Below are 16286 nucleotides of genomic sequence, written 5' to 3'. Positions count from 1 at the left end.
TAGTCCTAAATTCTGTCCAGTTGCAAAACGTCTCTCAGGCAGTAAAGTATAATGGCACTCTAAAAAAACAATCGTTATACCACTAACGTACCAACATCCAAATATCAGAAATCCATTATATTAATCGGTTTGAGGAAATGAATTAGTCATTGGCGCAATGATACACCATCGTATTCTCTGACATTGGCCGCAAGAAGCATTCGCCTCATTGTAAGCTCAGCAAACTCAATCCATTCAGCGCTGTATATGTTAACGGTAGGTTTTCCTGGGCGGCGAGATTTCTTGTACAGCGTCGGCGCAAATACTCATTTTTGGAGAATGCTTGTGCCTGGATGCTTAGCCAGAGTTGATATGCACTCAGCCTATGGCACCCCGCCGGTCGGTACGCGGTCAGTTCAAGCAAGATATATTTAACCAGAATGTGTCTCAATTCAGTCTAAAGTACTAGAGGTAAGAGCACGAGCCTTGGATCTGCGTGGAACTGACACCAAATTTGCCTGCCCGACCCTCTTATAAGATACGCGCACTGTTGAAAAGGCGTTAAGAAAAACAAAGCTGTCATTAGGCAAGTGGTACAGAACAAAAATATCAGGCCCTTGAGCGCAGTACAACGCAAAAAGCGTGAGAAACGACGTCAGTAAAACTAAAAGACTGGTGGTTGCGCGTTGCGCGCCTTATTTTCCTGAAATTCGCGCTGCTTTTCCTCAGCTTTGGCCAAATTAATTTTTTTTCTGCAATATTGAAACACTTAAATCGCTAATGCATTGCAGAAGGCACGTTTTTTTCGCCAACAAATAAGCCGTAAACGTGGAAGCAGACTTAAGCAGCGAGTTTCTGCGAGCGCCGCTGGTGCCGATCCACACTATCGCAGCGACGATTGCACCACCTCTAGGTCGATCTTGCGACGAATAGAGGCCGGGAGATCGTTGTCACTTAACCTATCCAATCCGAAGGCAGCACTTTCTGGTCGCCAGAAAGGTCGAACCAGCGAGCGGGCTGGTCACTGCTTCAAATCTGCCGCGGCGCGAGGGGGTTCCGTCGCGACGTCTGCCGCTTGCACGTTGCTCGCTGACACTTCCTTCCGCTGCGCTGCTGCCTTGCGGCGCAGCACCGGGATTTGTCAAGGAGGCGTTAACCGGAGAAATTCGGCGGGTCCGGCTCAGTTTGATTCCTGGCGGCTTGCCCGAGCACTACACGACAGTATTTTAATGCGAAAATCACACATGTGCAATAACTAAGTGCAAGTACTACTAACGACCACTGCAAAATAAACCTTTGACCGGAATTTTGTCACATTAAAAATAATTTTTTGTGACCATCACTGTGGTCGTTTTCACTTTTTATTGTCATTCACATTGAAGATGAAATAATATTTCAACAAGCTAACATTTAAAAAAACACGAAATCCGCACGTGCAGTTCATATCACAGACATCAGAAATGGCACTTTCATGTATTTGTTGAATGCAGGTCACCTTTTTGTCCAGAGAAACTGTAATCATATGGCTTCTTTAGAATGTCTAATACACTATGGAAGAGGCTTTTAAAAAAGTTGAAAGCTTGATTTTAAAAAACCTTCTTAAGAAGACATCGATACCGCAAAACAGTTACATATGGTAAAAAACAATTTACAGTGCTACCTCGGCTGACTGCCAGAACATCAATCTCAGACAATTATTGCTGATAAATGAAATAGTTATTCTCCTTCCATTGCAGTCTTTTGCTGTGACTCACTATGATCACTCCCAAGGGAATGACAAAAAGCAAAGCTGAACATAACCGGAACATAACTAGATTCGAATAATTCCATTAACCCTGTCGGTTTCCTTAAAAAATCCTGTTTTTTTTTTATTTTAGCTACAAGACAGTGACCACGAAAGCGCTTTGTAACAAGAAAGTAATCGATAATAAAACTATATGTACAAAACAGCCTAAGAACAGCGGCCATCGTCCAGATCGTTAAACACATGCCCAGAAACTAACATTCGGCGCTTGGAGGTGTCCCATTCATTAAAATAATTTTATTCCTCTTGGCTCAGGAAAAAACAAACAAAAAAACATCACAAGATTGAAAAACAAATTAGGCATTGGGCTCCAGTATAGTGCGGTGCCTTGCTAGTTTCGAGCGACCCGTGCTTCCTCTGCTGCCCATCATTATGACTAGATGCGAAGCAGTCCTCTATTTGGTGGGCGTTGGTGAGTCTTCCTTGAGGGACGTCTCCGCGGCGTTGTCACCCGCCGCCTTCAGCGGTGCACGGCTCGAGTTGGGGTCGACGATGTAGTCTAGCCTCAGCGTCAGCTTGAACTTGCGGAACTCGGATGCAAAGGACAACGTGAACGCCATGAATGTGAGGACGACTACCCACTCTGAAAATGTGCTCACAATGATGCCCTCGGGATACTGAAACAAACAAGAAAGAAAAAGAATTATATACGAATCACAGGAGACGGGATGTGGAATAAGCTACCGGCTAGAAAAAAAAAAAAAAAGAAAAGAAAGACTAATGTAAGGCTAGAGCAAAAGGTTTTCTCTCTTTGGTGTACGATGTGCACTGGACATAAATAAAGGCAAATGAAACTGAACAGCTGTTTGCCGAAGTTTTTCCACGAGTTAACACTTTGTCCGATGGCATGCTTCAGTCTATAATGTTAGCATGTGCACTATGTGCAACTGCACATATCAGAGCCAATATTTTGAGCGACCAACCGAATCCCAACCTACAAACGTAGAGCACTGGCACTTGTGTTCAAGAGGCGGGCCCAAGTTTTAAACGAATACTTGCGGAGCGTTCAGCAAGGTGCGCTTTAGCATCCCGCAAGCTTAGCGAGATAGGAGGTGAGATATCTTTAGGCTAAGTATGCGGAGATTTTTGTATTATTGAAACAGAGACGCAGTCAGCAAATAAAACTGCAATTGTGTCGAGGATTCTGGACAGCCCACTGCGCTGAATAGAACAGCATACTGGAGTTTTCATTGCCGGTGGCAAGTATTAATCCCAGAAAGGCCAGAATAAATGCGAACGAAGCTAAAATCTCGATGAGCGGTTCTTGGTGGCGTTCGGTAAGGCACAGCTAAGAACGGAAGGAAACCAGCGGAAATCCGAAATCAAACCGATGACGACATCGTTTTCAGCTTCTCTGCACTTCTTTGGTGCTGGGAAGAGGAGCCTCAACTTAACCTCCGTTTCAATCTGTTATTGCTATTATGTTAACATTTTAAATGATAGAGAAAATCCACAAGCTTCATAGAATAGAATCCTTGAAAGTCGTCGAATTCTCAAGAAACTGATTCAGCCTTATTCCAAATTGTTCACTTCAGTAGAGCGCAGTGCCAATGTATGCGAAGCGTGTGGAACAAGGTCCGTATTCAGAGTTTGCTTCATTTTCATGAATGTCGCTATCTCTCTGACCTTGAGTCATCTGATTGGTCGAAACGCCCGAACAGGATGTCGGTTTGATAGCCACCACTTCCGGTTCCGGTGCTTCCACTACATTAGTTTCGCTTATCTTCTCATCGCGAATTTGCTACATGTGCCATGCGACTGTGCCATGAAAGATCGCCGTTAAAAGAAACGCCTACAACAACAACACCTACAATAATAATAATAATAATAATAATAATAATAATAATAATAATAATAATAATAATAATAATAATAATAATAATAATAATAATAATAATAATAATAATAATAATAATAATAATAATAATAATAATAATAAGGAAAGCCGCAGCGTCTGTTACAAATGAATATATTCAATCTTAAGGCTTATCAATAACCGTAATAAATTAAGTTTTTTTTTCGTTAGCTCTGGCAAAAAGAGGCACCTCGTCACTTATAAGGACGCCTGAATTAGGCAATTTAAATGGGGCGCACTGAACACTACCATTACCAGTGCGCCGAATGCCAAAGAGCAGACAAGGTGGCTCCGCCAAGCGTGGAAACGTCCAACGAAAGCGCCCTCGGAGGAGGGCGGCTTATTCGAACGTAGTTGGCTGACTACGGTTGCCGGTAATTTAACACAGTTGATTTCAATTCTTAGAAAATTGAGGGGTTGCGTCTCGTTATTTGCAGTGTCTGGTAGTCACCCTCCTTTTAACTCAGTGGGGTCAGCAAAGTTTTTAACCAGTCCAAGCTTTCAAATTTTCAGTAATCGCAAGTTGTAAGCCTTGTGCACTATTCTATTATCTGTGTGACCAATATTGATTGACTCAAGGGAAGGACCTTCAGGTGCGGCCACTGTATTACTTTATCACTAAAACAACGCATTTTTCGTGCCTATTTGATGGGAATGACTATAACGCCTGGTTGTTTGATTTGGCTATGTCTATAGGAAAGAGGTTCATTTCGACATCTCATTGGTGGTAAGTTGTAACAACTTCAAATAACTTTAAAAAGTTGAGGTGTTCTCTAGGAAATGTCGTCTTAATTTTGTTACGTTATTGTGACCAAGACTACTGAAAGAAGTGGGAGGGGGAAGGGGGAGGTATTTATTAGGCTTCTTTGAAAATTTCAGAAAATTTTGGGTAGAAGCATACTTTTAATCTTTCTTTTTAAAATTCGCAGTCGTAAAAGAGCCTTCAGTAAATGGACAATTCCATTAGGTACCGCCATAGTTCATCACGCACTAAAGCGCATATACAAGTGTTAACGAGTACGCATTTGAAAGTCACACAGTATACAATTACATATTCGCTTCACATATAACTGAAAAAAGATAGAAGGCACCAGTTCTTGAAAGAAGCATATTGTGACAGCTTCGAAGGTAACTATACTGAGCGACTAATTATACGAAGCTAACTATACTATACAGATATACTGACAGAGTACTGTGGTCTCAAAAAGAAGTTTTGAATGTTTTCATTAAAACAGGCCAACAAGCGGCACAATAATATCGTGGTGGCGCGCTGCGATATTCGTTAATCCCCCCCTTTTTTTTTAACAAAAGACGCCATTTGACAGCATAGCGGTAAGTAAAATAGTTTTCGAAAATGAAAGCTCTTCAGAAATTGAGTATTAATTAAGGAAAAAAAAAGAAAAAAAAAGGTAAGCACTTACCATTCGGGTACTGTCTGGGAGAGGCGCCAGCTTTTCCGGGTCATGTACAGGACAGAAGGCTATAGCTAGAAAAGAAAAAAAAAAAGAACAGGTTGCAGTATTAAACCTCTGTTCGGTCAACATTTTTGGTTGGTTGGTTTGTGGGGTTTAACGTCCCAAAGCGACTCAGGCTATGAGAGAAGCCGTAGTGGAGGACTCCGGAAATTTCGACCACCTGGGGTTCTTTAACGTGCACTGACATCGCACAGCACAAGGGCGCCTTGCTTTTCGCCTCCATCGAAAAGCGGCCGCCGAGGCCGGGATTCGATCCCGCGTCCTTTGGGAACAGTAGTCGAGCGCCGTAGGTCAACATTTTTGATTGCCTTTTTTGATTACCGGAGAGACGTTTACTGTAAAGCTCCGGCATCAGTCATTTTAGCACCCACACGAAACCATGTGTACAAAATGACAATGATTTTAGTTTAAGCCGCCCAGTATCGACAGCTCGTCGTAGCATTACAGGCACATTTTCCTCAAACACCCCTAAATTTCGAGCACTAGGCGATAAAAAGCCTTGGGCCCATTAAACAAAAATACGTCAAATGGGGACCGAAACCGGCGCTTACCGCATATGAAACCAGTTTTCTCCGAGGTAGTATTATACAGTAGTGCTAGTGCTAGTAGATAGTCCTTGTACGCAGTTAAAATGAGGAATTCAGATGTTTCAGGCAATATTGCCCACTGATCACGCACTGAGATAAATGGTTCTCTTAAGCCCAATGACTGACTTATTGAAGTTCCTGCCTGAAAAAAAAAACTTATTCCACGTATCAAGTGTGAGCTGTAGCAGCATCGCAAAAAGCAGAGAATATGTACGTTTACATGAACGCGTCCGCGATCACAATGACAGATGTGCTCTCCCATTAACCGGCTTACGCGATCGTTTTCTATGTAAAGCGAGACGGAAAGACCAACGAGACAGTAATATCGGTATACCGCGGTAAATGGGCGCTTGAATTGACTTTCACAACGCCGCTCTGCGCATGCGCGCCTCTCCTCCTCCTCCTCCTCTGGTTGAGAACGAATCGCCAGCTCGAACTACGCATGTGCTGCTCGCGTCGGTAACAGGAGCTGGCGAGAGATGGCGGCTGCAAGCTCACATGCTTTCAGATAGCAGATGTAGTTGATAAGCAGCTGTAGCCTCGCAAAGATACATCGCGCGTCCGCCTCCTAGAGATCAGCCTGTTTTCAACCAGAAGTAGAAACATGTTCGTCGCTCTTTGACACATCTTGTAAAAAAAAAAAAAAAAAAAGAAAAAAGAAAAAAAAAAAACTTCTTCACCTTCGCCGTCAAGGCTTTAACCAAATGCCAAAATTTGGCGTGATGACGTAAGCTCCTGGTCTCGATTAGTGGGGCCACATTCAAGCCAGTAAACGAACGAAGCGAACGGGCCACGCTCCAAAGCAAGCGATATGTGAATGACAGAGAAACTTCTCCAGTCGTGTCCCTCGGTGGTAAGTAGAAGCCCTTGTAACATAACTAATATCCCTCTTAGGTGCGGTTTTCATGGCAACTGCCTGGATCTCACGTTCCCTTTCGCATTTTGACACGTCACGGCGACCCGCCCGCGCGACTTGCAAATCCCGTGTCGACGCAGCGGCAGCTCTCTCAAACACGTGGCTCGTGCTATAGCAGTGACCTCGTCGCTGATGTACGAAATTGAGACACCGCCACGCGTCGACACCGAAATGGTGTTTGCAAACACGGCCAAGCCTTCCGGCCCTGGCAATAAATCGGCGTCACAACACCACGTGAAGGCGATTCGTCTTGTGTCTCGAAAGGCGCATTTACATAGGACCCCGCGACATCTTAAAAGGGTCAAGCGAACGGAAAGTTACTGTGGCCTGGTGGCGAGAGTTCAGACATGCATGCTTCTGCTTACTCTGACAAAATATGAGCGGCATATTTGCTGCCGCATAGCGCCTAAGGAAGGAGGACAAGCGTGTTATGCTGCAAGTAGGGCTTCCCATCGCAAGCCATAATAAGAGATAAGCTACATATCTCGCATGTCATGCTTGAAGCACGTTTATACTGTAAAGGAATGCGGCCCTTACAAATGAATAACCGAAGGTTCGTGGACCGAGAACGAAAAAAAAATAATTTCAGCAAATTGCTACGTACCGACAGTACGGGGAATGGCTAGAAAAGCAACCTCCACCCCAAATACGTGAAGAAAAAAATTACTAGTGGTTCAAATTGGCTGAATCCATGTTAGAGCGATAGCTCTTCGGGGTTACGCTTTAAGTATTCAGCTCTTTAGCGACTTCAGATGCTCCGGGCTAGCTTGAGCGACGGCTTGTGCCTTCGTTCATGGATCGGTTCCCGATTAGATGCGACTCGTGCTTCCCATTTCTCTGGAATTTCCCTGCCTCCATCGGCTGGCTTTCGCCATCTCCGCATCGTCAATTTATTTCTTGGACAAGCTATGTATCCGCTCGGGGACCTAATTCTGCCATTATATCTGGCGACACTGGTGTTTAGTAGCATTGCAATCGTCACAATCCAACGTCCTCGCCTCTTGATTCATGACTATAGTCATCCATATTCATAAGGCTGGCAAGCCTCACCCTCGATATATCGAGGGTGAGGCTCGGCAGCCTCTTTATACAAAGTAATCACGCGATCTTGTGATGTTATCATAGAGTGCAGTCAGCCAACACATTATCCAGCTGCCTTTCGTAAGTGACCACTCCATGGCTTTTTGCCGGCGCACCCAACATCCTCAAGATGTTAAATAAACATTATTCTTATTCTTATATATGTATATAATTCCCCGCTTTAACCAAGTGCCACGAACTAGTCGACAAGGCCTATGAGGAGCGTGCATGAATCTGCATCCAAGAGCCCCGGAAAGCTCATGCCTGTCCCACTCTCCCACCTCAAATAAGTAAACCGCATTGCTGACAGCGCCTCCCTACATTATGACAGCATGTGTGGTCGTTACGTGAAACAGCCCATGGACTAATCCACACTCGGCCATGTCATCTGCCAACCACCACATAGAAGGTGGCTCTGGCACTTAAACTGAACGGTCAATGCCAAGGGTAAATGTGATAAGTCAACACTGGTTTTGCTGTGGGTTGGCTTTGAAGGTTTGAACTTGAGGTTGACCGATGGTCCAGTGCCCGGCACAACATGAAACGCGGCTTTTGTGTTGAGCAGAGCTCTCGTTCTACTCAATGTAAAAGGCAGGCGCACTCGTATGCGAAAATTACGAAGTCCACGCGGCTTCGCGAAGGCCGGTTGGATGCAGCATGAGCAGTACAAGCGTGGCGATGCGTAAATGCCCCAGTGCCTTGGAGTGTGCAGCTTCCACCGTCCAAAATTACCGCTCACCACGCACCTCGAGTGCGTAGCTGCCTACCCAGGGTGCTGCCCACCCAAAGCACCGCCCCTTTAGTTCAATTCCCCAGCTCAGCTCTGCGAAACTACATCTTCGAGGAGTTCCACCAGTAGCCACCTACCTATCTCCACCCTCTACTAGGCTTTCACATACGAGAACCCATGCCACAGCGGTACGAACGAGCGGCAGCGAAATCGAATTAAAAGGTGCGGCGGGCAAAGCAGCCGTTCTCCAGAAACAGCACCCATCGACCACCTCCACAGAACTCCAAGTTGTCGATGCACCAACCACAACCTTCGAATCACTTCCCAACCCACTCCAAAAGCACTAGCAACAACCCAACCACTCACTCAACTCCACCCACTTTCACGCTATATCAACATTTTGCCGCATGTGTAAAACCGCAGTTTACGGTGAAATTAGCAGAGTATATTAACCGAGGTTAATCGAACCGCCTTCGCGGAACTGCCACATCGGGTTTCAAGCAATTCGATTTAGATAATTGACCTACCAGTAAGCAAGGGTGGAGGGGAGTAATGCTGTACATACTTCCTCTCAGGGTATGCAAATGTTTATTAACTGATACTGTTCAATGCGCTTGCTTGATTACAATAGTAACTAACTGTGTGTAAACGCGTTCGGTAATGTAACAACGCCGAAACTGCGCTTGCATCTAATTGTGTGGCTTGGGCGAGTTTCTAAGGCCATGCCTAATGCGGATTACAAACGAAGGGGGGCAAACGCTGACAGCAGATTAAAAATAAGGGCGTTGAGAAAAAAAAAAACAAAAAAAAAAAACATGATGTCAAAAGACCGATTCACAGTGTAACTGAGGGTGAAAGCACGACAAGGTCTTGAAGAAAAAAATACAAGTTGAAAAAAAAATGAATTGGAAGATAGGCGCCGAGAAGAAAACACGAAATACATGCATATATGTGCGTTCCTTACGCTCTGTAAAATAAGAATTTCTGAACATACGGATATCCGGTTTCCCGCTTTTTCGACAGCAGAATCTAATCTGCATTTAGAAGAATGGAAGAGCGATTTAGCCGACACTTGCTATCGTCTTCGCTTCAACGGTCAAACACAAAGTAGAGGAAGTAGATTGGAACATTTTTGAGTAGACTTCATCTTTTGACAGTTAACACCGTCTTCCACTTAACTTCACTCAGCATTGTTTTAAGATGACACACAATAAACGCAAACACTCATATGGAGCACTCCGAGGGCCTGCATGGCGTCTTGAATATTTATAGCTTGAACTTAATGGCAAAAGTGATACAATGGCCTTCGCGTAAATGAGCTTCGTGTCTCTTGTCATGACGGACACTATGATGGGACTTGAATTCTCAAAGTCGCGTGGCTTTATGGCGAAACAAACTAACGGATTTTAAAGGGACTATCTGACCTTGCTATGCGTGTGCTCATAAGCGCGTCCGCAGCAGTTGCTTTGCAAAACCGCCAACCCCAAGGCGCAATGCATTGGCACTAATCTTTTTTTCTTCTTTCACGGGACGCCACAGCACGACTCATTTTCGTAAAGGCAAGGTCGTCATAAAGAACCGAACATTATGCATGCGCTTTCATAGAGCACGCGCCACTTTCATGGACGGTTAAAGGGCCACGTGCCTCTGCGCACATACGTATACTCCGAGAAATATTTCCAGAGAAATCTCCGCCGGAATTATGAGGCGGACGAGAGCTTTTTCTTTTCGTCGAAAAACGAGCCACGAAGCCAGGAACCCTGCACCGACGCCTTTCTTTGCGCCGTTCTTTGCGCCGTTCTTTGCGCGCGGCAGGTGCAATTCGTCAAAGGTGACAGGCAAGAACCGACTCGCGTCTTCAGCCAGTGACCTTGTGCACGCAGAGATGGATGCCGCAAACGGGATGCGCGGAGGCGCTCCAGCGAAGAAGCACAATGGGAAGCCAATGCTAGTTCTGCGCGGGAGCGAAATTCATAAGGCACGGTTTCACGCGTACAGTTGCGCTCGCATAACGTGGTATAACGAGCGACAGCACAGAGGGAAGCTAATGTTGCCTGATTACTATTGTTTCCTCAATGAAAAGGTTCACGTAAACGCTCGTGTTAGTCGCACGGTGTGATGCTTTAAGTAGAAAGTAAGTAATAAAAAAACACGACGTTTTACGCGGCATATAAAAAGGAGCCGTGACAGCCAGCTGACGCAGTGAGTACCAGAGGCTGCTGCTGCACGACGGATCCGTATATCGTTCCTCTTTTGGAAAGCGTTAAACGAACGTTTCCCGTGTTGGTAATAAGAAAAGGAAAGAGAAAAGCTGCGAGTTTTTGACACGTTCGATTATAGTGGCGCCAGTTACCACACTGGAAGCAGGGTTATACAGAAGAATACCTGGAAGCTAGTAAAGACAAATACTCCGCGTGTGGTTCACAGAAAAGTACTGTGCTTTCCGTTGCGTTGTTACTATTAGCAAGTCTTTCATAGTTAAATTTTCTTCCCCATGTGCTCTGGTTTTGTTCGTGTAATTTTGAGTTTCCACTGTGCTGCCTGTGAGTCACATCTTCATGGATACAGACCATTACACAAACTGTCTTGTTTTCTCCTACTTTGGGAAGCTATCGACAAACACGCGAAAGTCGGAAAAATAATATGAAAATTAAGTCTCGATTTTCTATTCGTTGCAATGAGCTTTAACGATGATTGACACATTTTCGAATGAAGAAAATATATGTCGCCAATGTGAGCTCACATGACACATGATGATTGGCACCTTTCAGATTGAAGGCTTGGTTTGGTTTGTGGGGTTTAACCTTCCAAACCGACTCAGACATATATGTCACAAATGTGAGTTCACAGGGCACATGATGATTGGCACCTTTCAGATTGAAGGAAATATATGAGACAAATGTGAGTTCACATGACACAGGATGATTGGCACCTTTTAGATTGAAGGAAATATATGTCACAAATGGCAGTTCACTGCAAGGCGCCGAGAAAGTGACTTACTTCACCTTCAAACGTATAGGCGGCTTCTCATGCTCAAGCATTAAGCTTGTGAGAGAAAACATCATATAAAGCACAGATACATCTAGTTTTGAAGTCGGATTTTCGCCGCTGATTTCAGTATGAGTTGACCGTTTATAATTACTGCTCAATTATTTGCAGTCTGTTGCTGTTAAGGATTGTCGTGATTACACGACTTGAACAATTTCGCAGTTGACCCCGGTTCTCTGAAATAAGAAGCGCGTGACAAGTTTGTAATGTCAAAAAGGGAACAAAAGAACAGAGTTTTGGTCTGACCACATAATTGAGAGCTCGTATGAGCAGCCTGCCATATGCACCAAGTGTCTCCTATAAATAGATGAACAAGCAGTGTTTGAGCACGCACGAGGAATATGTTAAGCTGTAATCAAATTCCTGCAACGGAACCACTAGAAGCGATGTACAAACAGTGCATTTTGAACGCTGTGAAAAGATACAAAAGAGCAGGTTCTGTTCAAAGAATATTACGAAAAATAGCCGGAAAGACTGAAAACACTTCTTCGTACTTGTGATTCCCGAAATGATCCCCACGGTAGCTATGAGGCAGCGCACGTAGAAGGACGTCTTCCAGGCGCCGTAGTCAAGGATGTAGTTGCACAGGGCCAGGATCCACATGAGGCTGATTCCGCTGGCGAACATGCCCACGGCGCCAATGATGTGCGGTAGAAAGATGGGATAAAGCTGCGCAGGAGAAGGAATGCGGGAGTGAAAATAATCAGAAAGATTGTTAGACATTGTCGGAGTCGCTGTCCCCAGAGCACAAAGTCACGGCCTTGAGAGTATTGTAAGGTCCCATATCCCAGGCCGGGTGTAACAAAACGAGCTGTGTGAGAAATCTCTAAATAAAGGTCGTAAGGCAAAATAACTGAACATTAACCGTATATGACAACATATATACATGTGTACACTTGCAGAAGAGATAAAAAATGTCCAAATCACTCTAATGCCTGGTCTGTCGTCTGTGTTACATAGTGTACAAGTGTGAATAATTTTTTATATCTGCTAGTTGAAGTACCTATATTGCGATGGTTAGTTAGTTATATGGAGGTTCGCGGCCCATAATCAACTGTGGTTATCATGCGTCAAACACAAGGAAGGTAAGGTGGCCTGTTAAGTGCCTAGACAATATGATACTCATATCCGATTTAAAATATTCTTCAAAAAAACTTAGAAAGAAGAGAATATTCGACGAGTGCCTTTTATTCTAAAAGCAATGCTGGATGAAATGGGATATAAATTTCGGGCGGATAATCGTAGGAAAGGTCTCTTCCAAGGTATTTAGAACGCAAAATTCAATAATAAAGTGAGATGGCGAGCAACGCCGTGAAAACATATGTTCATGCAAAATCTAGCGCCAATAAACTTATCTCCCAGGTTTTTCACATTCATGCAATGAAATAACTATTAATGCAAAAATATCTGAAATTCAGAACTCTTATTCGACGTTCTGCATAACGAGGCATTACAATTTTAATTAAATAATCTCAGCAGAATACAGTAAAAAAATTTAGGAGTAAAATGAGATTAGGCACGAAACAGTCATGAAGGGAAAGAAGAACCAACGCAGGTTTCCTTCTACAATTTATGGCAAACTGGCTTTCTCCATTGTCTACAAAGGATTGTGAAATGGAGATTATACTACTTCGACCAGCTATCTGGAAACTTGCAAATTGTTTGAGACACTAGTTCTTGCTATAACTTCGCTTAACAATTGGTCAGTATCAAAATCAACGTCTACGATATCAGTAATGATACTCAATTGGATATGGCATGGAAGAGCATTGAACAAGAGTTGACGGGGAGTCTCAGTTCGTAAGCTGAGCCAAAGTTTCATAAAAGTATTTGCCTTCGTGTGGGATAAAATTGGATATAAGAACGTATGGCTCCAAGTAAATGGCCATGAAATATTTTTTTGACATTGTTCCATCATTTATCATTGTTTGAGCAAAGGTTATGCGCGAGCACCACGAATAGCACACAGACCGGTAGGCTTATACATAATTATAAAACGTCTTTATGAAACGCCGTATTCCGAACCTTAAAATATGAATGCCTACACTACATGGTAATGGCGAAAACGCTATCGCCTCTGAACATAGTAGATTCAGATGCATTAGATTGTTTGGCAGAGGGAACCAAATGCTTGAAGGAGTTAAGATGTTTAAGAATATCCAGTTTTCGATCACTTCGCAGTTGTTGGGCTGCCAGTATTATGCAGCAACTCATTTTTCAACAGAATGAGCAAAAGTGCGTTGAAGCAAAAAGGAAAAAGGAAAGCGAGGCGACAGAACTGGAAGAAAACTGAACAAACGACCTGACGGAAACTTTATTCCACCAAAAAGGAGGAAATAAATTTTTGCTTAAATGAAACTGCACGCAGGCTGAGAAATTTAACATTAAAATGTAAAGAGCCCAAAACGAAGTTGTGGAAAACGTTAGGGTAAAAAGTACTAAATACAAAAGACCGCAGAAGTATAGCTTTTGAACCTCGCTATTTATACAGAGGATACCCCTACATCAGAACACAGAATTTTCTTCACTTTCAACATCGGCTAACAAATTGCACCGTCGTGATTTTACGTAGTAAGCCTGATGATGACGAAGATGACGGCAAAGTGCAGCCTATCAAAAACGGTGTAAGGTATAGCGCTACGGTGTACTGACCCAGGTGCCGTCCCTGCGCACGGCCCCGACGGGGTTGATAGCCAGTAGCACCATTCCCGCCGAGCAGCCGAGCCCCGTCAGCGGGATGAGTCGGTTCAGCCACTTCACGAGGTTGTTTTGCGACGAGTTCATCACCACCATGATGAGGTAGCATATGCAACAGCCGACCAAAACTGCGACAAGGGAGGAAACGCCATTGGATTCGCCCACTAATACGGACAACCATGTGCATAGTCTGTCAAAAGCTTAGAGGAGGTCAAAAGCTCCGCAGTGCCACTCCTTTTGCATTCACGGGTTTCCTCCAAGGAATGATAGGACAAAATTATTCTTACCTTCAGAACATGTGGGGCACTAGGAATCAATGACGAGCCCCATAGTGTGACTCACTGGGGAACAGTCTGGGCTCTAAACTTTTGATAAATACTGTACTTCCCTTGCCATCATGAATATGTTTGTGAGTTCTCAGGATTGAACAGCCCAAAGAAACTCAGTCTGCGAGAGACGCCGTTGTGGGAGGCTCTGCAAATTTCGACCACCTGGGGTCTTTTACATTCACTGAAATGACAAAGTAAACAGGAACCTTGCTTTTCGCTTCCATCGATAAGCTGCCACCGCGGCCAGGGCTAAATCTCGCGTCCTAGGGTTCAGCAGTCGAGCCCGCTAAAGACAGCCTCTGCGCTGTGGATAAATGAAAGAGCGAAATGAAAAAAAAAAAAAAAATCACGTATGCATTTTAAGGAGTGAGTACAGATGGGAAAATTAGGGCAACGCCCAAGCTTAGCCTTAAAAGTAGACGCGATAAAGCATTTGACACGGCCCTTTTGTTTCGCGAGCTTTATATCTTTTGCTTAGTTCGGTTTTCGGGGAAATAAAGACACAGTATAGTTTCACTTCCCGGTGGACACCTTCAATTACAATTAACGTCATACAGTCGAAAATATATATGAGCGAAATGGTATGACACATCTCTGATGCCGCACAGAGAACGGTCAAAGCAAAATTTTTATTACGAAGACATGTACTTTGAACCTTGTTCGTTTCCATGGGATTGAATTTTTTTCTTATTCTTTGCTTCGTGCCGATTTTCGCGTTACTAGCATGACAACGCAGACACCAGCTTATCTGCAACGCGGGACCCTCAAGTTGTCGCGTAAAACCCAATAGTGACCCTTGATCCTGGTAAAACACTGTCCGCCCTCCAGAGCGGGAATAACTCCATCAGCGTTCAGCCGATGGACTTCAATGGCAAGGAAGAGAAAATTGTCTGCATTTTTTGTACATTGCCGTAATGCATTTCCGTGCGCTCAGTCATGAAGGCGTGGCCGATATTCTTTACGGCTTATATCAGTGCATCTTTGAATGTGTTCTTGTTAATTCACGCAGCACTTTGTAAATAAGCAAGACCGCATTGGAAAGAATGTCGGCCATCCCTTCGTGACTAAGCGGAAACTATGCCAATAAAGCAGTAGTTAACGGCCAGGTGCTTGTCTGCGTCCTTCCAACTCCCATCAATACATAAAACTGCCCTGCGGTGCATCATGCCCTTGGGGTGTGGAACTCCACCAGCCAAAAACTGTGATCGGGAAGATGCTGGTATAGTGCCCTTCTTGACCTTCCGACGGAGCTCCCTAAGCGGATGGGCAAAAGGTGCCTAACTATCCTCTCCCCTAGACCACGTTTGTAGGAGGTGGCGGCGCTGTTAACTACCAAGACATTTGCAATACGGGCTTCGTTGAAGTCGTCATTTCGCTATACGGAGTCGTGGACAGAAAAAGGTGAAGTGGCGGGGCTGGAGGCGCTTTCGACAGATGCCGTGCCTAACGCAAAGGTCTACAGGAAGTTATTATCATCCTGCGGAACCTTGGAATGCTGATATAGGTTTGCGTTTCCTTAAATGCCAGTGCAGAAGAAATGTGAGGAATGTAACTTCAATGTTCGCGTCTCACTCACTTCAGTGTTCCTCGTAAAATGATCGTTAACATCAAAGAGCACACTGGATGAAATCACCCAAAGTATTGGAACACAATGGACGCCAGAAAGAATCTACTTACAGCATAGCGCCACCAAAATCATGGAGAAACAGAAGATGCTACTCTGGGGAGGGTCGCCACCTGCATCACTGAAACAAGATTGTGTGGTGTTACAACAGATTCCAACAAG

General features: G+C 44.3%; 1 protein-coding gene across 2 annotated transcripts in view; it reads right to left on the bottom strand.

Annotated features, from left to right (window-relative positions):
* Positions 1-1297: 1297 nt before the first annotated feature.
* LOC146191873 (DNA damage-regulated autophagy modulator protein 1-like) overlaps positions 1298-16286 on the bottom strand; it is a 122210-nt gene continuing 107221 nt past the window's right edge. For both annotated transcript variants that reach the window (XM_084602316.1, XM_084602315.1), the window contains exons 4-8: positions 16178-16245; positions 14127-14299; positions 11969-12143; positions 5060-5124; positions 1298-2400 (exon numbers count right to left, since the gene is read on the bottom strand). In XM_084602316.1, the coding sequence (XP_084458442.1) occupies positions 2179-2400; positions 5060-5124; positions 11969-12143; positions 14127-14299; positions 16178-16245 (703 nt within the window). In that variant the 3' untranslated portion in view covers positions 1298-2178. The remainder of the gene's footprint in view (positions 2401-5059; positions 5125-11968; positions 12144-14126; positions 14300-16177; positions 16246-16286) is intronic.

This window comes from Amblyomma maculatum, chromosome 4 (genome assembly GCF_055883805.1).
Source record: "Amblyomma maculatum isolate TAMU_Amacu chromosome 4, ASM5588380v1, whole genome shotgun sequence".
NCBI lineage: Eukaryota > Metazoa > Arthropoda > Arachnida > Ixodida > Ixodidae > Amblyomma > Amblyomma maculatum.
Note: the sequence above shows the minus strand (reverse complement) of the source record. Positions and strands in the feature narration are given on the sequence as shown.